This window comes from Microcaecilia unicolor, chromosome 8 (genome assembly GCF_901765095.1).
Source record: "Microcaecilia unicolor chromosome 8, aMicUni1.1, whole genome shotgun sequence".
In the NCBI taxonomy this organism is placed as follows: domain Eukaryota; kingdom Metazoa; phylum Chordata; class Amphibia; order Gymnophiona; family Siphonopidae; genus Microcaecilia; species Microcaecilia unicolor.
Window position 1 is genome coordinate 145,462,750 of NC_044038.1, and position 27,832 is coordinate 145,490,581.

General features: G+C 42.5%; 1 protein-coding gene and 1 long non-coding RNA gene across 3 annotated transcripts in view; one reads left to right on the forward strand and one right to left on the reverse strand.

Annotated features, from left to right (window-relative positions):
• Positions 1 to 13,077, reverse strand: part of DIAPH1 (diaphanous related formin 1) — a 676,165-nt gene extending 663,088 nt beyond the window's left edge. The window contains exon 1 of one of the 2 annotated variants that reach the window (XM_030213536.1): positions 12,665 to 13,077. In XM_030213536.1, the coding sequence (XP_030069396.1) occupies positions 12,665 to 12,775 (111 nt within the window). In that variant the 5' untranslated portion in view covers positions 12,776 to 13,077. The remainder of the gene's footprint in view (positions 1 to 12,664) is intronic. The other variant, XM_030213537.1, reaches the window with a different exon arrangement.
• A 95-nt stretch (positions 13,078 to 13,172) lies between these two features.
• Positions 13,173 to 27,466, forward strand: LOC115476946. The gene is made up of 3 exons (XR_003943246.1): positions 13,173 to 13,363; positions 16,257 to 16,277; positions 27,235 to 27,466. It is a non-coding gene; the product is annotated as an uncharacterized LOC115476946 (long non-coding RNA).
• The last annotated feature ends 366 nt before the right edge of the window (positions 27,467 to 27,832 follow it).

Here is a 27,832-nt window from a genome sequence, read left to right on the forward strand (position 1 = left end):
AGCCTGACTACAGAGCCTAGCTCAGCAACTCTGAAGGAGCCTCGGACACAGGCAGCAAGATTAGAACGTTGGAGGTGAAAATTATTATATAGGATGAGAAGGCTTATGTAAATTGGATTTCCATTTTAAACTGCTACTAATGTGCCATCTGTAATTGAAGGAACAGCTGACTGTAGCTCATAATTTGTGGTGACGGCATAGCTCTTGGGAATCATCCAGCAGTACAACACAGCCCAAGAAATTGCTGCAGAGTACTCTTAGGACAAAGTAAAAGCAGGATACTTCTAGGTTTTAAAAAAAAAAAAAAACCTCAATGAAACTGAAAAAAAATGCAGTCTTTAAATTTGGGTTTTTTTGTTGTTGTTTCTCCCATCCCAGTAAGCCTCATCTCTAAAAAAAAAAAATGCCTTGATTACTACACCTACAATCCTATTAGTTAATAGGTGTCTTTTTCCTGCATCAGACACTGAGCTTAGGACATGAATAGAGCCTTCCGCTCATTTATTCCAGTCTGTAAATTAGAGAAGGCAGAAGGCTGCATTTACCAGAGCTATGTAGGCAGAGCTTTCCTCTAGACCTTACAGATCTAATTCTAGCACATCACAAAGCTGGTCCCTTATTACTTCAGATCTTTCCCACAAAATGGATGCATTATTTTCATGAAGCCAGTCACTTATGTTTATATTCTACTGAAAATACAGCACCCTTGCAGTTGTGAATTTTAGAATAAGCATACTACAACTACTTGCTATACTTTGTCCACACATACAGTGATGTGAAAAAGCTTCCCTTCTCCTGATTTCCCCTTTTATTGCATATATGTCACACTGAATGGTCTCTGATATTTAAACAAAATGTAATATTAGACAAAGGGAAGATTAACAAACAATTTTTAAATTCTTGCATCGTTTAAGGAACAAAATTAACCAACACTGATGTTATCCATGTGAAAAAGTAACTACCCCCTAAACTTACTGCTGCTAAAAATGGTGCAGCCAATTATTAATTGCATCCAAATGTTTCCTATATAATTTGATATCAGTCTTTTATATCACTGTTGAGGAATCTTAGCCCACTCTCCTATGCAGAACTGCTTTAATTCAGACATATTTGTAGGCTTCTGTGAATGAATTGCTCGTTTCAAGACCTGCCACAGCATCTCTATTTGGCCTAGTGAAAAGTCTTTCCACTAACTTTCCAGAAGTTAAATTTTGTTTCTCCTCAGCCAGATATAGGTTTACCTTTACCTTTGTGTTTTGGATCATTGTCTTGTTGCATAACCCAATTACGCTTCAGCTCAAGAACAGGATCATTCTCCTTCAGAAATTTCTGGTACAGTGCAGAATTCATGGTTCCTTTAATAATGGCAAGTTCTCTAGGTACTGAAGAAGCAAAGCATCCATATGCCATCACATTACCACCTCTGTTTTACTGTTCATATGATGTTCTTACTGTGGAATGCTCTATACCAGACATAATAAGACCTCTGCTGTTCTATGGATAAACAAGTGGAACTCTGAACATTATCCCAAAATGCTCAGAGGATCATCCAGATGTGTTTCTGCATATGTGATGCAAGTATTAATGTTAGTCTTGGATAGTAGTAGTTTCTGCCTTGCTACTCTCCCATGAATTCCATTTTTGCCCAGTCTCTTTCTTATTGTGCAGTAATGAACATCAACTTTAGCTAAGGCAGGAGAGGCCTGTGGTTCTTTGGATGTTCTTCTGGAAAGTTGTGTGACTTTCCAGATAAGCATTTGCTGCACCCTTGAGGTAAATTTGGTAGGCCAGCCACCCCCTGAGAAGACATCACTGTACCCAGGTCGCCTCTATTTGGAGACAGTGGCTCTCACTGTGGTTTGATAGAATCTTGGGCTCTAGAAATAGCTCTGTAACCCTTTCCATGCTGCTATATTTCAACAGCTTTTTTTTGTCATCTCTTCTGGAGCTTCCTTTGACCATGGCATAGGATTCTTGTAGAAACGTTATAGTGACTACTTCACTCTCATGGTAAGGTTCAAAATATACTGAGATTTAGATTCAACAGGGCTAACTACAATCAAGCCTGGCTGTGTTCAATCAGTTGAATCTAATTATCAATTAAATGTGGTCAATTGGTTAATTACAGAGGCAGTTACTTTTTACATGAGAGACTTGTGTATTGGATATCTTTGGGGTTCTTTTATTAAGTTGTATTAGGTGCTAACACATCCCTAATACTGCTAAAAATGGAGTGCTGCAGGACAAACTTTGAAATGTGTACGCACTAACTGCATGCTAAAAAAAAAAGAGAGAGAGGACATGCCAGGGGCAGAGTTGGCATTCCTGCACTAACCAGTTAGTTTATCTATATTGCTGAGCATTAACTGGTTAGGCCAGTGATACCATGTGAAATTACCACCTACAAAATGGATAGCGATAGGTGCTCACGTGGTAACCTTAAAAAATGGCTTCATGCTAATGGCAGCAACCAAGAACCTAATGGCAACATTAGCACATGACTATCACAGTACTGAAACAGTGGCAACACCCAAAAAAGTGCAGTATCAATATTCAAAAACTGTTCAAAAGTCACTGCCCTCAAAAGTAACAATTCATCTTTTTTTAAATAGTATACAGGAGAAAGACCTCAGCAGGTCTGGAGCAGTCCTTCCATGAATTTGCGGTGAAACTCAAAACAACTTCAATTATAATCACTAGTCAAAAAAACTCCCATAATTTCTCTTCCAAATCAAAAACTTCCCAGTGTATAGGACCATTTATGTCATTGTTGAAATAACTTTTTTTAAAGTAAAAATGATAAGGCAGGAGGTTTATTTTGCTCCAAATCCAGACGAGAATCTCCATTTCAACCAACTGTCACGTCTGTGGCCGTGACCACCCTCAGACTTACCTTATTTCTGGGGGGGGTCAGCCTCTGTGCTGGCTTCTGTCTGTTTCTGTGTTAGTTTTGTCTCTGTCTCTGTGTGCTGATTACTTCACTAGACCTCACCTGTGTGGGTTATGCCTCTCTGGAGAGCCAGCATCTAAGATGGCTTCCGCCTGTTCTGTTCCGGCTTCCAAGACGGCTCATGTCTGCCCTTCCTGTGTGCACCAAGCCTTTCTTTGATGGCAGTGTGTTTCCTGCTTCTGTCCTGCTGTAGGTGACATCAGTGAAAGCCTTCATAAGGAAGTGCTGTACTGGCATTCAGGGCCTTTGCATTGTGTTATGCCAAAAGGTCGCCAGGTTAGTGAGTGCACTGCTGCGTTGCTACTTAGCCTTTCTCTGGGGCTCTTGCCCATCTGCTATTTGTGTCTGTGGACTGCTAGTCCTTCTGTGTGGGCTCTGCCCTTCTGCTTTGTGTCTGTGGACTGTTAGTCCTTCTTTTGCCTTGCTCTGTATTTGGAGACTGAAGCTTCAGCCCTGACCCTGTTATCCCTGGTTTATTCTTCTGTCTGCTGCCTGCCCAAAGACTCAGTTAGCTCCTGGTTTATTCTATTGTCTGCCGCCTGTCCAAAAAGACTCTGTTAGCTCCAGGTTTATTCTATTGTCTGCTGCCAGTCCCAAGACTCTGCTAGTTCCAGGTTCCTTCTTCTGTCTGCTTTGCCAAGCTTGCTTGCATATCCTGAGTCCTGTTTCTGCCCAGCTTGCTGGTATATTCTGAGTCCTGTTTCTACCAAACCTGCTTGTATGTCCTGAGTCCTGCTTCTGCCTAGCTAGTGTGTATATCCTGAGTGTAAATCCTTCTTATCTGTTCCCTTCTCCACTACTGCCAACTCCAGACTTTGCGCCTTCTGTCTCGCTGCACCCTACGCCTGGAATAAACTTCCTGAGCCCCTACGTCTTGCCCCATCCTTGGCCACCTTTAAATCTAGACTGAAAGCCCACCTCTAACATTGCTTTTGACTCGTAACCACTCGCCTCCACCTACCCTCCTCTCCTCCTTCCTGTACACATTAATTGATTTGATTACTTTATTTCTTGTCTATTAGATTGTAAGCTCTTTGAGCAGGGACTTTCTTCTATGTTTGTGCAGCGCTGCGTACGCCTTGTAGTGCTATAGAAATGCTAAATAGTAGTAGTAGTAGTAGTAGAGTGTATATCCTGAATCCTGCTTCTGCCTAGCTAGTGTGTATACCCTGAGTGTGTATCCTGTATCCTGCTTCTGCCTAGCTAGGGTGTATATCCTGAGTGTTTATCCTGAACCTCGCCCCTGCCAAGCTTGCATGTCTATCCTGAACCCCGTATATCCTGAACCCCTTTCTACCAAGCTTGTATGTATATCATAACCCCTGTTTCCGTCTTGCCTATGTGTATGCCTGTCTGCTTAGTCTGTCTTGTGATTCTTGCTAGTGGCTGCTTAGTAGCTTTCAGTCCCAGTCTAGTTTAGTTCTGTGCCTAGCCTTCCTCGTGTATCCCAGACCCAGAGTGGGTCCCCTGGATCTTCAGTTCCTGCTCTGTCCTGCAAGTACTGCCGGCCACCCGCACTCAAGCGCAGGTGAAGCTGTTCCTGTTCTGCCTGTTCTAGTTGCCTGCCTCTGCTACTACTCCAGTCCAGAGTTCGAGTCCTGCTCTTCCTTGTATCCAGTTCCAGGGAGGTCTTGCCTGCCTCTGCCGCTCCTCGGCAGTGGTCCAAGGGATCACAAATTCTGGTCCTGCCTCGAGGACCTGACACCAACAGCTTCTTCAGAGGATGAAACAAAGCTGTCATAACGTCACAAGAGATGTTTTTCCATAAGACGTGCCTTTACAGATTTACTATTGTCGGCCTTTAAAGAGGCAAAGAAAATAAAATGCTATCCAACACTGGATGCCATGAAGATTCTTCTACATGGCTGCCTTAAGGATTTCCTCCGCAGAAAACTTGAATTTTACCCCACAAGGCAGCTTGTACCCTCATGGAACAGAGGGCATAGGTGGTAGCTAATGTCTTTCTTGCCCATCTAACTTTGGATGCCTTAGGTGCTGCCTCTTCTTTATGAGACCTTCAAAAAAGGTCAAAACACCTGTCCATCCAGAAGAAACAATGCATCACTTTCAAATATCTATACATACCCAGGGCTTTTTTTGTGGGGGTACTGAGTACCGGCACCTTTTCCACTGTCTACTAAAATTGACCCAAGGACCCCAAGTTTAAATGAAAGAGCTCAGGCTCTACACACCAATTCTGCCTTGTCATAGGTTCTGTGACTGCTATTGTGGGGTGGCTCCCTCAGTGATCACCCCACCCTTGAAGGGTGGCCTAGCATTTGAGTACCGGCACCTTTTTTGCTAGAAAAGATGCACTGTACATACCACACCTAAGGTATGGGTGAAGAACTGGTCCACCCTCCTTTTAGCTATCCGCTGGGAAAAAAAAGTAGGCAATCCAATTAATTGATCAACATGGAAGTGAAACCACCTTAGAGGATTCAAAGGTTCCTCCACTAACCAATAACGTCATTGATCTCAGGCAGAAAGCCCTAAAGCTTAAAAAGATACTGCCTGGCCTCAACGGATCCCATTCTGGTATTTCCAAGCTTGAAAGGAAGGAATACACATTACCAATGACTGAAAAGATCCAGAAAGAACTCCTTAAGGCTGTAGGCCCCTAGAACTGCAAAGCAACCACACATCAGTCTGCCCTGCCAGAACCTCTTTGGCCTTGCTGCACCAACAAACATCTTCCACCTGCTGGAGACAGCAATACTGATCAACTTCCAGTTTCATCATAAAAAAGTCGAAGAAATATGTTCTGTCTCTGCCTACTGGCAGGAGGGCAAATATCACTCTGGCATGGATGAAAATAAACAGAGAATATGGCAGATACAAATGTTTGGATGTCATTTTAGTCACTACTTTGTAACACCTTCTTTGGCAACAATAAGTTTCAAAATGTTTCCTTTAGACACCTAAGCTTTCTATTCTTGCCTTCCTGTATCTGGATTGGCCATTGTTGGAAACAGATGAACCCTTGGTCTGAGCTAGTAAGGCAATTTGCATGTTCAACATTCAGATTTGCAAACTGAAAGCCACTCCAAAAACTCCTCCCTACTTTCTTTTAAAGTACTTTATAGTTGATTTTGAGGTACAATTGAATATTTGAGCAAGAAATAACCTGGATCTCTTTCCAACCTCAATTTCTTCACAAACCATGAGACAGTAGCTTGCAGAATAAGTTGACATAGTTCAATCCATTCTTCTTACCATCTTTACAATATTTCCTGTTTCATACAACCCCCAGCATAATATATCCACTCCACATGTAAGTTAGCAGTGTGCTCTTTTCTTCAAATGTTTATCATTCTTTCTCCACATGTACCTTTGTGTGATTGCGGCCAAACAGTTCAATTTTCATTTCATCAAAGATCTTTGTTCCAAAAAGTTTCAGGCTTAACAGCCTTTTCTTTTGCATACTGTAGATGACTTCTGTGATGAAGGTTTAGAAAAGACTAGGGTGACCCGCCTGTCCGCAGCCCAAGCATAACAGGGGTGCGAGCTTCATCCCAAGTCCCGGCCTGGGCAGCGATGGTGGGCTTTGGGCGAAGCTTGGCTTGTCCAGGCCGGGTCAAAAGGCACGCAGGATAGGTGCAGGGAATACTGAGCAGCGGGGGTCGCTTGTAGAAAATCCTAACCAGGATTGGCTGGCGACATTTAATTGAGCCATGGCGGGAAGGATCTGCCTATCAGACCCTTCCCGTTCCTTAGCAGGGGAGGAGCTGCAGGAAAGGTTATTTAGGGCGGGACCTCCATGGAGCACGGCTCTTCCTGCTCCGCAGAGGCATCCGGTGACTCTCTTAGCAAATCCCCAGACCGGGTAAGTGCTATGAATGAACCCCCACCCCAGTTCCTCCTTCCGGAAATGGTAATGGAGTAGCCCCCTCCCCCCTACATGTCTCTAAAGAAACAGCCCGGGCCGCTATTGCTGCCGATGTGCTCCTTCAAAAAAAAAAGGCAAAGTCAAAACACAAAGGTATTCAGGCTGCCCCTGCATGCTCTCAGCAAGCTGCTGTTTTGGCTGGTGTAGGCAGTGCAGAGGATGGGCCTGCTGGCACCAGAAAAGGGGTTGGGGCAGTGCCTTTGCAGGGTGCTGGAGGGGCTCAGGTTGCACAGTTAAAAAACGGAAGGTCCTCTGGGGCTGGTTAGAGCACTGGTCTTGATTTCCAGAGGTGCCTGGTTCAAATCCTACTGCTGTTCCTTGTGATCTTGGGCAAATCACTTAACCCTCCATGGTCTCAGTGTAACTGCATGTAACTCACATTGAGGTGCTATAAAAAAAAAAAAAGGAGCGAGCTTGTTTTTTTTAAGGGCTGAGGTCTGGTTGAACCTTCGGTGCCAGACAGGAGTTGCCCTAATACCCATGACATGTCTTCATTATGGTCAGCACTGCCTGTTGTCACTTGTCCTCATTCGAGACGACACTTTTCCGCACCACCTTTAGGTTGGCATTTTTTGCTGCCTTACATGTTAGCGAGCTAGTCCCTCGGTCTCCCGCATATACGGGAGAGGGTCTGCATGTCATTCATGTTAGGCTGTCATAGGATTCAGTTTCAAATCACCATCCCCAGGTCCAAAACTGATCAGTTGGTGCAGGGCCATACACTGGTGTTGCGCTGCATTGCAGGACTGAACACATGTCCATTCACAAGCATTCTACAATTTCTGCACATTTGACCTCAAGGGGGCCCCTTTCTTCTGATGCATGCAGACAGTTCATCTCTCACAAGATGTCAATTTGCAGCGGCCTTGTGTCTGGCGATTTCTCATGTTGGCTTAGACAGCTTGCAGTACACTACTAAGTCACAGGGAACCACAGAACAAACTGGGAACAGCATAAAGATCATAAGTATATAAGCATTGTCGAACAGGGATAGGCAGAAGGCTCATCGAGCCCAGTATCCTGTTTCCAACACTGGCTAATCCAGATCAGAAGAAAAAAGCAAGACCCCAAAAGAGTAAAACAGATTGCCCCCAAGTCCACCTTAATAATGGGTTATGGACTTTTCCAAACTCTGCTATGCCAACTGTTTTTACTGCATTCTCTAGCGATGAATTCCAAGTCTTATACACTGACCCCCGGATTCCATAAGGGCACCTAAATTTGGGTGCCCAAACTTAGACATGGATCCCAGACTGGCACCCAACATAATTAATGGGCTCCAATGATTTAATTATTGGAGTTAAGCTCTTAATTGCTACTAATTAAGATTTGGCCACTGATCTGGGTGCACACTATTCTGTAACAATAGGCACCTAAATTGGATCACAAGCAACTCAAAAGGGGCGTGGCCATGGGACGTTAACAAAAAAATACACACAGTGTTACAATTTACACCAGGTTTCTGCTAAGTCCTTGAGCCCATAGTTGAATTCTGAATTCGGCACTCAACACTAAGAGCACTCATCTTGGGAATTTCATCAGCACCTAAATTTTGGCACCATTTATAGAATTTCCCCAAGTGAACACTTTCTCAGATTTGTTCTAAATGTACCACTTGGTAGCTTCAATGCATGCCCACTGGTCCTTGTAATTTTGGAAAAGATAAACAAGCAACTCATGACACCTATTCCATGCCACTCATTTTATAGAGCTCTATCATATCTTCCCTCAGCAGTCTCTTCTCCAAGCTGAAGAATCTCAACTTCTTTAGTCTCACCACACAGAGGAGTCATTCCATTCCCTTTATCATTTTTCAAATTGCCCTTCTCTGTATCTTTTCTAATTCAGCCAGTGGCGTAACAAGAAGGGGCCTTGTTGTAAACTGCTTAGACACCTATCAAGGATCAATTTGCAGTATATCAAGTGTGCAAATAAATAAATAAATTAGGTTTCGGGTCTCCCAAAATTGAGGTGCAGTCTGCTGCTTTGGCTGGCGGGGGTTCCCAAGTCCCACCAGCAGAAGCCCTCCTCCTCGTAAATCTAAGCAGTTAGTGGCATTTTTCCACGGGCTGCAACTGTGCCAGCTGACTACCCCCCCCCCCCCCATGCCTGGATTCTGTGAAACAGAGCACGCAAGGGAAGCTCACCCCTACGTATGATTGTTTTTCGTACATACTTAGTTTCACAAAAAACAAGCATATGCAAGGGGGGAGGGGTAGTGTTTGACCGACACAGCAGCAGTGGCCCAAGAAAAATACCACCAACTACCTGGCTTCGCAAAGAGGGGGGCTTCCACTGGCAAGGCTTGGGAACCCCCACCAGCTCAGGTGTGTGGGTTGGGCCAACTTTTGTGCTCCCTCACTTTGGGCTCAGGAACCTCCCAAAATCTAAGATCTGGCTATGCACCTGAATTCAGTTATTTTTGTAAATCTTTTTCTTCAGTGTGTTTTTTGTTTGGTTTTTTTTTAGATACAGTATATCACACACAGTGATAGAAATGTGATATGTCAACTTTTAGTATGCATGATAGGCAGTTTTTTCCCTGCCAGGTTCCAAGATAGTTTTTTAGTGTATGCACAGCAGAATGTAAGCAAACATTTCCCACTTTCTTTCCTAGTTCCAACAAGAAAGTATACCAAACATCAACAAATCAATGAAAATAAATAAAAACAAGACAATGCCGGTTATAATATGCAATTTCAGAAATTATTCAATTCTGGTAATTCTGTACCAAGTCATTTACATGTGCTCTTTGAAATAAACTTTTGTCATACTCTTCTTACATAAAAAGTGAATATATAGAGTAAAAGTTACATGACCATAACTGTTGCTATGGAGTCTCAAGGGATGTATAGATGCAAAACAGAACCACCAATACTCATTTCCTATCTCCTCTACAACTAACAGCCATACTTCTAATAAAGCACAAAAAACATTCTTTGAAGGGATCACTGGGCCTCTGAACTTGGACTACAGTCAATATTTGTAATTGCTGCAGGACAGGCACCCTCACCCCTACCCCGGAGTTAGCAATGAAAATCTTATTCAAACCCGTAGCAGACACTCTTGCACTGGCCTCTTAAAGTAACATAATAAGAGCCAAGATTCAGACTGTAAGCACGGAAATGCTGCTGAAAGGTGGAAAAGGAGATGTTTTCATATGCATCACCATAATCAAGCATGCTTAATTTAAAATATTGTTGAAAAGGTCACGTTTCTTTCTGCACCAAACAGCTAGCAAGCAGCTTTCATTTTTGTTTCTAACAAGTTATGTCACCACATTTTTCCCAAACTTCTGCCTATTTGGTCACTGAAATATTATTTTCATCTAGTTATAAAAATCAGCATTACGATTCATTTATGTAGATTTTGCCCATTCCTTTTCATTGGAAGCTCAAGGCGAGTACATTCATCTACTGACTGTACCATAGCCAGTGCCCGCTGAGACCTAAAAAAGATACTAAAAAACATACAGATTTATCACTGCCACCAGACCAAGCTCCTGATCCCTTTCATCATACCATGTGTGTATTTACTTAAAAAGAATGTGTGTGTTACCCTTTTATTCCATCATCATCTGTTTTGGCTGCACCCACAGAACACCAGACTCAAACTTATTGCTAGTATGTGTGGCCTAAGAGACATTAACTTCCTCAAATGTCTTCAAAACTCCCAGCAAAAAGACGATGGGAAATGGGCCGATGACTCAAAAGACCAGGACAACAGACTAGTGTCTAGAATAATTTATTGAAGACTCAACACAGATCTGTGTTTCGGCCACAGGCATGCCTTAGGAGTCTTGTTAGGTGCGTGAATGGGTAAATCTCCAAAAGATAGTTTTCTTATGTTGTAGTACGCGGTTGGTCTTAAAAAAAGACCTTTACTAAGAATCAGCTGAGGAGCTGAAAAAAAGTGTATCCACATTTAAGCTGCAAAGCGCAAGAAAATTCCCATAAACAGCATATATGAAATTACATTTCATCTTACATTTAAAACCTAATTTGACTAAATGTTTTTGAAAAAAATTGCACTAGTCTTCCCCACATTCAATCTTTTATACTACCAGGTCACTCTCCCCCCACCCCCAATCAGGTTGGGAAATACTGATTATTCCTTAATAGAGGAATCAGATTTAACCACTGTCAGTAGTACCAAAACTGCAAACCAAGCAGTTTCCACAACAAGTTCTTTGAGATCGGTATCTACTAAGCAATTATGTAGTCCAAATGCTACAGCATCTCATTATGTAGAAACTCAAAATCGTTCATTCTGTATCACAGCACCTTTTTTGTGGAATAATTTTCCAGGCTATTTTAAGATGCTGTGCTAGTACAGCAAATTATTAAAGACTAAGGGCTAGGTTTACTAAGGGGCTCATTTTCAAAGCACTTAGCCTTACAAAGTTCCATAGAAAATACGCCTCTATGCGTTTTTAACACGCATAAATGGTGTAGGAGCGTTAGCATTTAATGTGCCTTAAATTTACAGGCGCGTTAAAAACGCTAACGCACCTTAGTAAACAAACCCATTAGCGTTTTGCAAAGGCTTTTAAAGAAGATTGTAAATTTATGGAGGGAGGTCACTGAAATTTCTTTTTTCTATACAAGACTTAATATGTACTACTGCCTGCCATGAGTGGGGAAAGTGCAGGGTACAAATGTAACAAACATAGTAACATAGTAGATGACGGCAGAAAAAGACCTGCACGGTCCATCCAGTCTGCCCAACAAGATAACTCATATGTGCTAATTTTTTTGTATACCCTACTTTGATTTGTACCTGTGTTCTTCAGGGCACAGACCATATAAGTCTGCCCAGCACTATCCCCGCCTCCCAACCACCGGCTCTGGCACAGACCGTATAAGTCTGCCCAGCACTATCCCCGCCCCCCAACCACCAGCCCCACCTCCCAATCTTGACTAAGCAACATAAATAAATAAAATAACCCATTTTGGAAAAAGCAGAATATAAATTTTAAAATAAATAAAAATAAAAGAAGGAAGCACACCAGGAACACAAAAACATAAGGAATTCATCTGTTTTTCTATTTCAAAGTAGAAACTTGCAGTTAAAAATCTGCAGTCATTTGATTTGTCCGAAACATACTCCTTGAAATCAGACCCTTAGCTATATCCTTGGAGAAGGAGGACACAGAGCTGTGATCTACATTTCTTATTTGAGGGAAGGAAATATTTGATAGAGAGAGCAGCAAAGAAATTGTCTCCCTCCCTATCTCCCCACTGACATCAGGAACAACTCTTATGCCTGGCAGGGGACAGAGAAAAAAGCACAGAAACAGGAGTTACTTTGAGGAGTGGGGAACAGGGAGATTTGAAACTGTCATCCTACAAAATACACCCAGACTCGAAAAGACCCGAAATGGGAGACAGATGGGGGCAATAAAAAAATGAGGCTACAAGAAATCGTACTGGGATACTTAAGAAAGCACAGTGACTAGGAGTACATGAGGAAGTATTACCAAGATATCAATATGCAAACAAATATAAGCACATGGCCTTAGAGCAGGAAACAAAATTATGTAGAAACATCACTAAAGATACAAGAAGGGTATTTTCAAAGCACTTAGACTTACAAAGTTACATAGTAATGAAAAAAAAAAAAGACAAAACTCTTAAGAATTCTGATTATCTCAAAGATAAGAAGAGGAAAGGGTGCAAAAACAGTGCCCACACTAACAGCTGAGCCTCTGTTCACTAAATAGCCTAAGAGGACTCAGCAGGCGGCGCAGGGACACCGTGGGAAGCCCGGCACCAGATGACGGAGGGAAAAACACTCCCAGTAAGCCGGAAGGAATTTTTACTCACGAATTTCTTGGACTTGCTGTCCCCTCCCTCCTCCAGGTTCTTCGGCTTCTTCTTGTCCTTGGAGCTCCTGGAGAATCCTGGAGGCCCACCACCTCCGCCGGGCGTTTCCATGATACCGGCTCAGAACCAGACTTCCACGTTCCGTCGCTACCCGCCGATACCAGCACCGCCGAGACACGGAACAGCGACCTGCTGCCCAGCACCTAGCCAACCGTCTTGCCCAACGCGTGACACACTGACTGACCGCAACGAATCCCGCCCCCACGCGCGTGCCGCCCCACTCAAAGCCCTCACCTTGGCTGCGCCCAGCCACCCCTTGCAATAGTCATGAGCCTCCTTAATACCTAAGCCGGATACTGAAATGAGCCTCATGCATATTCATGAGCACGCGCAACAGGCGGCATTTCAAACAACAACTCTCTTAAAAAAAAAAAAAACTTCCTGGCTTCCGTATTGTCTGTTCGACCGCGGGCGCTACCACTGTCACCACTGGAGGGGGGGGGGGTAGCAGTGCGGTATAAGGTGGAGAACGCACGGTACCACTTCCTGCACAAGACTGGATGGAACCACTTGAAGGTTGCACAGCCTACCACGTGTCTTTGGTGTGCCTGAGTGCTGTAGTAGCGCCCTCTGCTGTGATGATAGAGAAGAGTTCTGTCAAAAAATGGTCACCGATGATAGCTGGTAACCTACACAAATGTATGAACCACAAACCATATCCTATGGGTGTTATATAAAAAATAGCTGAGCGTATTTGGATAATCATAATCAGAGTTAATTATAAAGACCTGAAGAATAGTTCACCTCGAATTGTGAAGTGCATAGACAATATTTTTCCGCCATTTGTGAACCGTAATGGTAAATTATGTTTAAATAATATATATATCCTGAAGTGAGAATGACTCCAAAATCCAATTTACTCTTAAGTGCAAAACATAGGAGCCAGCTCTGAAGGTGCTTGAGCACCCCCAATATTAAGGATTTCTGTGTGTCCAGGGAGGAGTCATTTCTATTGTTTGGCACCCCTCCCCCAATTATTTTGAAAAGTTGGCACCTATGCTCTATTCAAGAGATTTCAGAGTGGGCGAATGCTTCGGGCCCTCAAGGATTAATTGCACTTAGGTACCTCCTAAGCCAGCGGTGTGCTTAGAGAAACATTCAGACATTCATTAACTTTATGACCATGAAACATAACATCCATAAATGAGAAAAATACATTCAAAATTGTATCACTACTTCTCTTCCAGCACCCCTGGCTCCGATTGCTGAATTTGAACCAAGACAAGCAGGACACAATTGAGCCACTCTCTTCTGCCTCCTTCATTGCTGTTGATCATTTTTATTGGGAGGATGGGGGGGAGATGGGTAATAGTATGAATCAGTGCCTCCTCCTGGTCCCTGTGCAGAATGCTGCACAAGAGACTTGGGATTGTTCTGTCATTTGAGGAAAGTGATGTTATTGAAATTTCCTGTTAAGGGTGAATCATGTTAAGAAAGTGTCTTACACAGATCACTTGTGCCTAAGGCACTTATGTGTGAGAAAAGTATTCAAAGTAGATATATTTTATGAGAGAAATGTGGCAGTTCTGAAGAGAACTTAACACCTACTGACAACACACCAGAGATGTAAAATTTCACAATGATATCTGGGTGTAAAGGTGTGTAAGAAGTGAAAAAGCTTGAATGAAGCTTTCTCTCTTTAAATAGAGAGATTTCAATTATCTTTTTATTTTAACTAATTAGAACAGTACAGCAAGATTCCAGTCAGTAGGATACACACAGGCTGTCAAGAAAAAACAGTGACAATGTAAGCTGGATTTTTTTTTAATTGCACTGTCAAAGACAGGTTAGTAGGTGTCATCCATCTCAATCCAACAAAACCAGAACAGAAGAACAGAAACAGGAGACTAGACTGCAAGACTGAACATTCTACAAAAGACAATCACAAAGAAAAATACAGTTCTGGCCAGAAACAGAAGTACAAGACAGAGGTGTCCTTTTACTAAGCTGCAGTAAAAAATGCCCTTAGTGCACCGGTGTGCAAGTTTTTGCCACACATTAAGGCCATTTTTACTGCTGCAGGAAAATGGCTGATTTCCTTTTCTATTAATGGCCATGCACTAATGTTGTCATTAGCGTGTGGCCATTAAAAATAATTTCCGTAGGAGCACTTACCAACACCTATTTTGTAGGCGTTAAGAGCTCATGTGGTAATCCTGTGCTAACTAGTTAGCATGCGGTCATGCAAACATGCTGATTAGCACATCAATACCTATGTTCTGCCCCCAGACACACCCCTCCAATAAACATTTTAAAATATTTTTTAGCTCAGGGCAAACAAAGAATTGTGTTTATTCTCAGAACTTGGAACAGTGGACAACAAAAAAAAGTGCAAATAGCAAACAATAACAAGTACCTGAAAATGGATCAATTAGAAAACTAACTGAACATTTGCATACTTCCTAGAAAGTACCTGGGGAGATCAGGACATATATAACTGTTCACCAGTTATCAAATATAACTGTTTTTCACATGGCTTCAGCAAAGAGATTGCTCTCTCTCTCTCTTCTCCCAGGCTGAAACTGAACTCAAAACCAGTAAAGTCCAAATGAGATGAGTTCCTGGGCAATCAGAGCCCAGTCAACAAGATTTCAAATATATACTACTGCTTCTTGCTTCCTTTTTGTGTCAAACTACAGAAAAATATACTCAGTTCTCTGTAACCGCTTTACAGCAAAGAAACACCACCTGCTGGCCAAATAGGAGAAATACACTTCAAAACATAATGCAGGAAAATATCCAATACATGTTACACACACTGTTTCTTCACAGGGCCCTTTTACTAAGCTGTAGTAAAAGGGGTCCCACGCTAGCATCAGTGTGTGTTTTTGACACACGCTGAGGCCCCATTTTACCACACTGGCTGTCTTTTTGAGGAAAAGAAATGGCCATGCATAAGTGAAACACTGACTAGGCAGCCATTTCGGGGGGGGGGGGGGGAGCCCTTACCGCCACCCATTGAGATGGTGGCAAGGGCTCCCGCAGTAACCTGGTGGTAACCAGGTGATTCAGCACTATAAAAATAGATCATATTTTTGAAGCACCAGAAGTGGCACACGCTAGAAGTGGGAACTACCGCTGGGCTCCTGCGGTACTTCCGGATTGGCGCGTGGTGAGCTTACCGTTGTTTAGTGAAAGGGCCTCTATGCCACCCATTAGCTAATAAGCCCTATTTTGATTACTGTACCTACATAGGCACTGGGACCTCCAGGTTTTAGACATTCACAATTCCGTAAGTATTTTACAAAAAGCTCTGATCATGGAGCATTTTGTAAAATATGTTTTAAAACATATGTATTTGTCAACATGTACAGCAGGAGTGTCAATTTCCCCCAAAAAACACTTTTAAAAGACAGCAGTATGGACTTTAAATGGTTATGCATTGGTAATTACATTGGTGTCAATTTAGTAACATACAGAAGTATTCGCTGGCACATATCCATGTAAGCATGAGATTTCACAAAACTTCACGTACAAGATGAGTCAATTAAGCAGCTGACTGAAATAACTACTTTTTTTTTTTTTATTTCAGGTGGTAGTAGACACCACTGAGGTAAGCATAATTGCCCTCCTTTAACCATGAGTGCAGACCCCCAGGTCTGAATAAGCAGGTATTTGACAAATTTGTCTCAAAGCAGGTGCAAATGCAGATAAGGACATTTTTTAAACTGTAGGTTGCCACTCTAAAGCTGTAAAATAAGAAATACATGTTCCTTAAAAATGTATGCATTATTTTTAAATGTGTATGCTATTTATACATATATGTCCTCTGTCCTGTCACTTATAGAATTCCTTTCTGTTTCTTTTTCCATTTTAGCCTGTATATTGCTTTGCTCTGCTATGTCAGTTTTAGCAGTATAGCAAGTTTTAATAAACTATAAACTACTAAAACAACCTCTTAAAATGTTCTTGTGGGCAAAGGAAGTTTTCAATCTACTAATTTGGGTTCTTGGCACGCCACTGAACAGCAGCCCAAACCCCAGATACTTTTTGGAATGCTATGTTTTATTTATATACTAGCCGTTAAGCCCGTAACAACGGGCTAGTTTTTTGTTTTCCTATGGGCCCCCCCCCCCCCGTCCACCAACCCTGCTCTCTCCCCTGCCCTCCCCCCAGCGTCTGTTTCCCTCAGTTCCACCCCCTCCTCCCCTCCCTGCTCCCTCCTCCTCCGATTTCCACGCCCATGTCGAAGCCCTCCTCCCTATTGAGCTGTACTGCTGGTGGAGGCGGGGCTTGGACTTCTACACTCTCAGCGTTCCGACTCTACTACGCATTTGCAGGTGAGTCGGTCACTTGCCGTTTATATGTTTGATTCTGATATTGTCATCCATTGCACATATTGTCCTGACCTGAGGAAGAAGGTTCTGGCCTTTGAATGCTCCACATCTGCACCTGCTGCCTGCCCACACTGGTGGAGCTTTTGGCTGCCCACCATACCATACCATTCCATTCATTAAAATTTAGAAGTGACTCACTGGTGGAGCTTTGACTGCCCACCATTCCATTTCATTAATTGAAATTTACCAGTGACTTACAATCAACAGAGCAACAATATAGCAATGAAATTCCATTACCTCTACCATCACATCTCACCCAAAACCCTCAAGCCACCTGCACCAAATCCTAGTCCCTCAGGTGTTCTCAAAAATCTAAGAAACAGGCTTCAGAAAATGAAAATATATGCTGCTAGCCTAATTTCCTCAGTAGCAAGTTCTATAGCAATAGAATTGCCACTGAAAAACCTCACTTATGAGTCAGCTATACACATGCCTCTTTCACACCTGGAAACATAGGTGCCATCTCTGTTGGTGCTTGAACATCCCCATATTGGGAACAATTCCTTGACTGTGTCCAGGGAAGGGTAATTTCTGTTGGGTTTAGCATCCCCCAATCATTTTGAAAAGTTGACTTCTATGCTAGTATATCTGCCATACTATACTATACAATGTTTCTAGACCACAAACTCCTGAACAATTTGATACGGATTACTTAGAAAAAAGAAAACTGGATCATAGCAATTCCAGGAAATACATATTGATACCTAACCTAACTCAGAAAAATGCCTCAAATTACCAAGTTTTTAAGATTTTACACAATGCCAGGTAGTTAGAATTGATACAAATTTCCAAAGTTTACAAATTCCATACTGCAGCAGCTTGATAATACAACGAAGAATTGACTATAGATTTATAGCTAATCTGTCTAATGGGTGGAAATTGCAGCAACATCAAATTACACATATTATAAGAAGACCTTGAGAGAAGTAGATTAACCCAGTTAGCAAGACAGGCAGGCGCTAACCCATTTTATCCTTTATAAACAAAGGAACAAAGTTTGAACTGAATCCAAACCAACACTTTCAATTAACACCTGGCTCAAATAGGAAAAGCTATAGAGGGTGCACAACCCAGGAGTGAGATCAGTGGCGTACCAAGGGGGAGGTGCTCCGTCATCTCCTGCCACCACCCTGCGTTTTTTTTTAATCCATGCAGCGACGCAGGCAGCGCCTCGTGTCTGCCCTGCTGTGTGCTGTGAAAAAAGAAAATCACTTCGCTGGCGTCGGGCCTTCTCTCGCTATGTCCCGCCCTCTTTTGAGGTAACTTCCTATGTCCTCAAGGGCGGGACATAGCGAGAGAAGGCCCGACGCCAGCGAAGCGATTTTCTTTTTTTCACAGCACACAGCAGGGCAGACACGAGGCGCTGCCTGCGTCGCTGCATGGATTAAAAAAAATGCAGGGTGGTAGCAGGAGAAGAGGGGTCTGTCGCTCTCCACGGAGGGGGGGGGGGCTCAGATGGGAGAAGGAAGTGGGGGAGCTCAGAGGGGAGAAGGGGACTGAGGAGGGGTGGGGGAGCTGAGAGGGGTTCTCAGAGGGGAGAAGGAAATTGGGGAAGGGTGGGGGGAGCTGAGAGGGGTTCTCAGAGGGGAGAAGGGAATTGGGGAGGGGTGGGGGGAGCTGAGAGGGGTTCTCAGAGGAGAGAAGGGAACTGGGGAGGGGTGGGGGAGCTGAGAGGGGTTCTCAGAGGGGAGAAGGGAATTGGGGAGGGGTGGAGGAGCTGAGAGGGGTTCTTAGAGGGGAGAAGGGAATTGGGGAGGGGTGGGGGGAGCTCAGAGGGGTTCTCAGAGGGGAGAAGGGAATTGGGGAGGGGTGGGGGTGCTCAGAGGGGACAAGGGGTCTGAAGCTGGAACTGGGGTCTGACAAGGGGGCAGGAGGGAGAATGGGTCCATGCCTGGGGCAGGTGGGAGAATGGGTCTGGGGCTGAAAAGGGGGGATGCAAAGCATGTGGTGGATGAAGGGGGCTGGAACTTGGGGCTGAAAAGGAGGGTATTTGGGATAAGGGGGCTAGTGCTGGAACTGTGGGCTGAAACTGGGGGCTTTAAAGGGGACAGGGAGAACTGGCTGGGGCTGAAGCTCAGGACTGGTGAGAGAAAAGGGCTGGGGTTGAAAATAGGGGCTGAAAAGGGGACAGGGAAAAGTGGCTGGGGACTGAAGCTCAGGACTAATGGGAGAAAAGGGCTGGGGACTGGTGGGATAGTGGGGCTGAAAAGGGGGGCAGGTGGGAGATGTGGGCTGGGGCTGGAACTAGGGGCAGGTGGAACTGGGGGCTGAAAAGAGGGGGCAGAGAGAGAGGGGACAGACCCTGGATGGAAGTGGGGAATGTGAGGGAGGGCAGACCCTGGATAGATGGGAGAGGGAGGGCAGACGGATTGAAGGGGCAGAGAGAAAGGGCAGATGGTGGGTGGAAGGGGGAGAGAGAAAGAGGGCAGACTGGGGCAAATGGTGGATGGAAGGGAGAGAGAGGGCAGACAGTGGATGGAAGGGACATTAGAGAGGGCAGACACTGAATGGCAGAGAGAGAGCAAAGACAGATCCTGGATGGAAGGAAGACAGTGAAAAGAAGATGAGGAAAGCAGAAACCAGAGACAACAAACTGTAAATATATATTTTTATTATTTTGCTTTAGAATATAGTATTGTAGCTATGTTGTTTATAAATAGAACATGTAAATAAGATAATCTTTTTATTGGACTAATTTTAATACATTTTGACAACTTTCAGAGAACAAAACCCCCTTCCTCAGGTCAGGATAGGATACTGTAAAAGCACTATACTGTACTGACCTGAGGAAGGAGATTTTGGCCTCTGGAAGCTAAATGTATTAGTCCAATAAAATGGTATTATTTTATTTTCTGTATTTGTTTTATTTCTATTTGTTAATTTGTAAAGTGGTGATTGGTATTTGTTAGTTTTTTCAAATTTACATCTGCTGTCTTTATATTTTGCACAGTACTAGAGGACATTTTCTGTTTCTGTGGTGTTGCATTGTATGCAGAGTCTGGCATCGGGGGTTAAGTTTAATTTTTGTCTAAATAGAAAGTTTATGATTACTTATTCTATAGTGGATTAGGGTGTATCTGTGTTTGTGAAAAAGACATGGCTTTCGGTTGGCATTGACTGCAGGATTGACGATCTGTACTAATCTGTCTGTTTTGGTTTTACAATAGGTGAATTGATGTTCTAATGCTCACTGTAGTGTTTAAGATGCTTTCCTTTTCCTTGTGTGACTCGTACAAATTACTGCTTATGGTATGGTAGAATTGCTCTATAGGTCCTGAGTGTTTTGTATTCTCGGTATGCCTAGTACTGGATTTGGGGGGGGGGGGGGTTGTTAAAAAATGACCGGCCCCGGGTGTCAACTACCCTAGGTACGCCACTGAGTGAGATTAATCCTGTTTCCTAGATATTGTATTGTCTTTCAGTGATGGATTGCATATAGTAATTCATGCTCTATGTGGGCCACAGATGTATTGTCCACCAGTGTGCAACAGATAAATATGTCTCAAACACATGGGATTTTCAATGCTTTTTGATACCTAATATATGAAAAATCTTTTTTGAGAAGACAGATTTGAAAGAATGACAACACAACCTTCTGTCTGAGGGAATCTAAAGCAATGTGCATTTACAGTCCAGCTTGTCTGGGAGAAGGAAGATCTTCCCGGGGACTTGAGTCCACAGTCCCTGCAAGAAATGAAAGAGAAAGTGTTACAGCCGGGGCTGTTCTGGAAGTGAGAGGCCATGCTGGGTGACAGTGGTCCAGGAAGGGCGGTGGCACCACATTCTGAGGCTGTGTGCTCCTTGTGCTTGTGTCAGCCCTACATCTCCTATTTTATTTCTGTTCAAAACTTGCTCAATACACACCACCATAAGTCATCCTTTTCAAAATTTATTAATTCATTTTTTAAAATACAGAGAACACACCCACAACATACTACTATCCTCCTATATGTTAACATTTAAAATTTCTAATTATCTCATTCAATATATTATTTGTTTCATTTAAACAGAATATTCCTGATAAAATGCATCCTGTATTTCCTTTCCTGTTTCAGAGGCCACGTGTTTTCTGCTTTAAGATCAGAGAAGGGAAACCATCTCCAAGCATCACGGCTGGTTATCTGAAATAAAAAATGAACCTAGAGAAGGAGAACAGCCTCTTATCCATCACTAAGAACACAGCTTTAATTAAAGAGCATGGGAACTCACAAAACTTGTTTTGCCAGTTAGCATTCTGAGTAAACAACGATCCTGCCAAGGGAGGAACCGGGAAAACTAACAGCATATAGTTTTATTAAAGCAATCCAGCCTTTTAAAAATATTCACAAAATCTACCTGGGTCACAGCTCTCCCATTTACTCATATAGAATCTTGATGGGGAAAAAAAAGAAACTTTTTTTAAATTATACAATGCTCCTCCCCCCAAAAAACAACAACACACAGACATAAAATAGAATCCATATCACTATAAGAAGAATACAAAGTACACATTATTTCCAAAAAGTCTACTTCAAGGGGGAAAAAGTGAAAACAGAAGAAAAAACAAGTCATTATAGCCACACAAAAAAAGTCCTGACACTACACTAGCACAGTAAAAACAAAACAAAAAACCTCCTATATTCCTAAACCTTGAATGATTACTCATTATGTCCTTGAAGAAATGTATCTAACTGTAGAGAATCCCACAAGACATCTTTATCCTGATTAGGTACCAACATTTACAAGGAAATTTCAAGAAAAATGTGGCCCCAAGAGCCAAAGTTCTAGACCTCAAAGCCAAAAAGCAACATCTGGAAAACCAAGACTGATGCCAGGAAAGGGAATTTCTCTTTTAAAATATTGCTTCAGAACACTATGCTAATCCTCATTCAAAAGGTAACCAGATTGGATCTAGAAAATATAGGGGTCCTGTTACAAAGCTGTGGTAACAGCTAGCACATTCTTACTGTAAAATGGCTTACTGTGGGAGGAAGAGAGTTCCAACTTATTGGCTGAGGGAGAGTGGCCAAGATGGCGATCGGGCTATTTGCAGTGTTAGAGGGCTCTCACTAGCTGGAGGGATTTCCTTTGATTACCTGTGTTTCTTGCTTAGATAATTTGGGAGGAACTTTTTTATTGGCATATCCGTGCAAATGTGTTGTGAAGTATCTTGGTTTGAAATATATTTTCTTTGCACTTGATCATCTAAGATCCTTTTTGGACCTAAGGAAGTTGACCAGTGGTGGAACATCGTAATTCGGTTTATAAGGTATAGCTGGGTATGTTCTAGTTATAGATTTCCTTATTAATGTCTTCTGTTTTGATCTCTTCTGTATTTCCATTCCTCCTCCTCTATACTGGTCTGAGGAAGATTTAAAGCTTCTTGATTTCATTATTTCTCCTTTATTAAGTACATTTGTAAAGAAGCTTTCACTGTGTTTCTTGTGCAAGTGTTCGACTTGTAATGCATGTTTAAAATGTATAAATTGAAAATAAAAAAGGCTTACTTGGGACATACTCAGGCATCCTGCGGTAAGTTTGAAATCAGCGTGTGCTAACCACGCGCAAAAATTTTTTTTTAATTTTTGCACTGAGGGGGTATGTCTGGGGATTTCTGCACTGATCAGTTAGCTCAGATACATTATCATGCGAGTCCTTACCACCTACAAAATAGGTGTTGGTAAGTGCTGTTATCTTTTTTTTTTTTCTTTTAATGGCTGTGCACTAGTGGCTACATAGCACATGGCCATTAATACAGAATTATAAAAATGGCCTTAGTAAGGGTGTGTCAAGATGGTGGCACGCTGTTGATCGTGGTTGAACTCTCTCGCTGGCTGCTCTGAATTAAAACTTTTCCTCCACCCGATGCCTCATACCAAACGTAAGGGGATGGTTAAGGCTGGCTCCTCGATTGCAAGAACCTCTTCACCTCAGCAGCAGTCTATTGAAAGATTTGCTATGAGAGCCCCTGCCCAGAATTCCGGGAGGAGCCCTGCTGTTGCTCCAGGAGGAGGAGACCCCGGAGAATTGGGTCTGGATGTTACCCTTTCTCCCCTGGCTCTCAACCCACTGCCTCTCCCTGAAGGACGTTTGTCTCAATGGAGGCCCCCTGATCTTGAAAATGTTGAGGGTAGACCTCCAGATCGAGGTATTGAGAAGACGGGTCCGCAGGGAGGTTTGAGGCCTGTTTGCGCCTCAACTGAGTGTGTTGCGCCATTAAAACAGCCAGAGACGGTAACGCTGGAGAGCATTTGGGAAGCTCTCCAACAGTTGGATAATACAGTGGCCAGATCTACAGCTGAAGTTTCAACTTTAGTGAGTACTGTCGATACTTTATCTAACTCATTAGAAGGCATAAAGATAGAATTCAACACTTAAGTAAACATAATTAAAGATGATGTTAAGAAGTTACAAGATTGCTCCGCTATGGTGCTAAAAGACAAAATGATAATTCATCGAAAAATTGAACAGATAGAAAACTATAATCGTAGATTAAATCTTCACTTCCTGAACTTTCCAAAATCTCCGGGTATTAATCCCTTGGACGTGTTTAAGATATATTTGTTTGAATTTTTGAAATTTACCCCAGAAACTAATCCTCCAATAAATCGGATATATTATATACCTAATAAGAGAACCTCAAAGAATTCTTTGGAAATGATTCATCAAGAAAAGAAAGACTCACAAAATATATCTGAACTATTAGAAACATCATTATCAACAGATTCAGAAAGGATGAGTTTATTGGTTTCATTTGTATTTGAGCAAGATTTGGAAGCGGTGAAAAGGCTATCCCTCTGAAATTTGCAAACTCTGTTTTATGGTAAAAAAAAGTTTGGATATTTCCAGATGTTACAAAGCAAACACAAGAAAGGAAGAAAGCGTGTTTGGCTTTAAGAACAGACACTTTGGCACTCGGGGCTTCTTTTTATCTTAATTATCCATGCAAATATACTGGGATAAAATATGTTTTTTTTCTTCCAGAACAATTAAGTGCCTTTATCGATTTAAAAATGGTGCACACTAGTATTACCCAAAGTTGAGAATAAATGATAGAGGTGGGGTTATAGCGGTTTTTTTTTGTGAAAGGATTTCTTGAAGCTTATCTCATGAGTTATATATTGTGCAGGCCCCCCTGAATTGTGGTCTAAAGAGGATTAAAAATTTTCCTTTTTTTTGTATTTGATGTAAACTTTACTTTTCTGATTTTCTTGTTCAAGTATTATGACTTGTAAATTGATTATCTAATATAACAATTTGCACCTCCAATGTTCTGAAGCTGACTCCGTGGCAGTGAAGCCGTGTAGTGTTCGTAGGGTTCGTAATCGCCCCGCCCTCGAGGGAACTCTGTATAGTTGCCAGGGAAACAAACACAACGTCAGAAGGAGAAGGGACCAACCACAGGCAATCACACTCGCTCTTACTGCCCCGCCCTCGGAGGGAAGGGAAGGCTGCATATAATATTCACCCACCGAAAGTTCATTCCCTCCCTCCGAGTTCCAGGGTCATCATCTGTCCTCCCTCCCTCCCTCCCTCCCAGTTCCAGGCCCCCTCCCTCCGAATTTTAAAAGTCATCCTGACTTACCTCGCGCGGGCTCAGCACTTACTTCAGTTTTCCTTTCTCTGTCTCTCAGCTTTGGTCCTGCCCTTGCGGAAACAGGAAATGAGGGTGGGACCAGAGCTGAGAGACAGAGAGGGGAAAACCGAAGTGCCGAGCCTGCACACTTTTTACCGCTGCTGCCGGCCGCCGTAACCCCAACGAGGTAAGTCAGGATGACTTTTAAAATTCAGAAGGAGGGGGCCTGGAACTGGGAGGGAGGGACAACCATGGAACTTGGAGAGAGGGGGGACCCTGGAACTGGGAGGGAGGGAGGACCCTGGAACTTCCCTTAAAAACATTAATGGCAGAAGGTGATTACCTTGCTAGCGCCCGTTTCATTTCAATGAGAAACGGGCTTTTTCTATTAGTATACCAATAAATAAAATATATATATTTTAAAAAATGGCCTTAGAATATGGGAAAAATCCACATATGGGCACACTAAGGCAACTTTATACCACAGCTTAGTAAAGGACCCTCATAGTGTCCCAAGAATCCTCCAAGAAACCAATTAAATTAGGGACACAAACTAATCCACTCCCGATGATTTTCGGATGGTTCACACTTCTTAGTAGATATATAGTAGCAATTTGAAATAGTTATAGTATCTGAATTCAACAATACTTCTTTAAAATATTCCCTCAACAGAATCTCTTGTGAGAGCAAATAAAAATACAAAACCAAGAGTGGAAGAAAAAACAGTTCCAAAGTTTATTTGCCAAAGAACAATAATAATCCACAATGTAGTAAAGAGGCAACCCAAATGACCCTACACAGGCCATGTATCGGAATAACAGCCTTCCGCAGGGGTCTGTGCAAAATAAAGATTTAGCATGCACAAACTGAAGAACTGCAAATAAATGGAAAAGTTAAGAAATGAAGGGGTCCTTTTACAAAGGCGCACTAGCATTGTTAGCGCACACTAAAAATAAGCATGAGCTAAACGTTAGAGATGCTCATATATTTCTATGGGCGTCTCTAGCATTTAGCGAGCGCTAATCATTAGCATGCACTAAAAACGCTAGTGCGCCTTTGTAAAAGACCCCCTAAATTTCTAACCATGCACACGTTCTCCATAGTTTCAGGTTTGGAATGAACTAAAAAGAATATTAATTGAATCCTTAATTTCAGATATTGAAATTGCTGGCAGGGGGACAACCTGGGTTTGTGAAGATGACAAACATTTATCCAATATAGAAACATTTACAAGTTTCTCTACTGTTTCTTCAGAGACAGTTACATTGTGAGCAATCACAATTCTAAATAACCCCTCCATTTGAGAAACAATTGACCATAAGTCTTTTAAAGTAACAACCTGCTGACTGCCCTCAGAATAAATCAGCAAAGTCACAAGCAGTTTAACTCCCAATGAATCTCTCACTATAGATGAGGAGGTATCCACTAGTGACACCCCCAGAGAGTGAGCTTTATCAGGAGGGAGAGGAGTCGTTCATTCTAGGGAGCTCAAAGAAGCTCCTGTTAGAGACATAGTTTATGAGCCTAAGGACCTTAAAGCTCCAGTCAGGACAAGATGTTTATCCACTGGGCCTGATGTTACTGCCATACCTGATTTAGGGGTGTTTTACAAAGGCACAGTAGCGTTTTTAGTGCACACAAATTAGCATGTGCTAAACGCTAGACATACCTACAGGAATATATGGGTGTCTCTAGCATTTAGTGTATGTTTATTTTTAGCACACGCTAAAAACGTTAGTGCACCTTTGTAAAGGGAGCCCTTAGTTTTTGCTTTCCACATCCCCCATGAAGAGTTAGTCACAACAGTATCACGAGCAATCCAACATTGCTCAGGTATTGCTCTGGCAGTGGTCCATTTGGCTCCCACGGAAAAAGGTATGCCCCTTTGAGCAACCCTGTGGCTGCACGTTGCAGAAAACCCGGCTTCTTATAAGCCCTGCAAGCGCCCCCTCCCCAGTGATTTTACAATGGGTGTCTATCTAGGTGACATATATAAATCTTAATCCATCTTATGTTTTCTCTCCCCAATACCTCAAAAGTAGCACAGGGCAAGTCTTCTTAACATTGGAGAGACCTGGGATGTATTCTCATCTTTGGCTTTCTACTCTCTGAATTGGCCAGGGGATACTGCTGAGGCAATGTTCGTAGATCATCAAAAGTCCCAGTCACTGTGCAATGGTGACACCTCATGCCCAGATTAAGAGCACGATTGTAGGTCTTCAGAACCCTGGTTCCTAGTACAGTATTTTAACTGTTGTGCCTACAGGACAGGATTGGTTGACACTTTCCTGGGACAGCTTTGCGCTCTAGTCAAAAAAGGCAGTTGTGTGTTCTATCAGTGAAAGAAACTGGGTTCTGCAACAGAATGTTCTCTATGGAAACCACATGTTTGTGGAATGAGATGCCAGACACATTGAGCTGTTTTGGGAACACCTGAAGACCTGAGATGGGGATAATAGGTGGTTGTCATTTTTTTTATTGGCTCCTAATGGATTTGCACAGGGTAGGAGGTTGAGTAACAGTGATATCTGATACTTTTGCATGCAAGGAGGTAGGTTAATGTGTGATTGCATATTGTCTTAATTTGAAAATCATCTTTTTTTTTTTTTTTTTTAAAGATGGGAACGCTGAACAAAATAAAGCAAGCAATTAACTCTCTCTCTCCTTCCCGACTGTTGCTGCACTGACTGGGTGAATAAGCTGGGAGATCTAAAATTGTGAAGAAACCTCAAGTAGCTGCTAATGAAAGCTCATGGTGTTAGATCCCAGCTCTGTTGACTGAGATGAAAACCCAACTGGGAAAACTGATTTAAAAAGAGAGAGAGAGAGAGAGAGAGAGAGAGAGAGAGAGAGAGAGAGAGAGAGAGAGAGAGAGAAGACTCACTAAAAAAATACAAATCTATTTCAGATATGTGGAAATCTTGTAGGTCCTACAAGCCCATGCTTATAAATGAAGAAATAGTGAAAAGAGTTCTGCAGATTTGCCCTTTTGATGAAATGCTAAAAGTCAGCATTTCTGATTGTTTGTCAGCTTCTTGACTATTAGCCGTCAGCCTTCTCTCCATAACCAAAGCTCCCAAGGACACTTATAAATATGACATTCTACAAATAGGGCCTTATTTAGCATCTGTGCTTGGCCATTTTATATCTGTATATTATAAATACTCAAGTAAAATATGACAATTGTAATTGGCTACATTGTTTGTGATTTTCTGT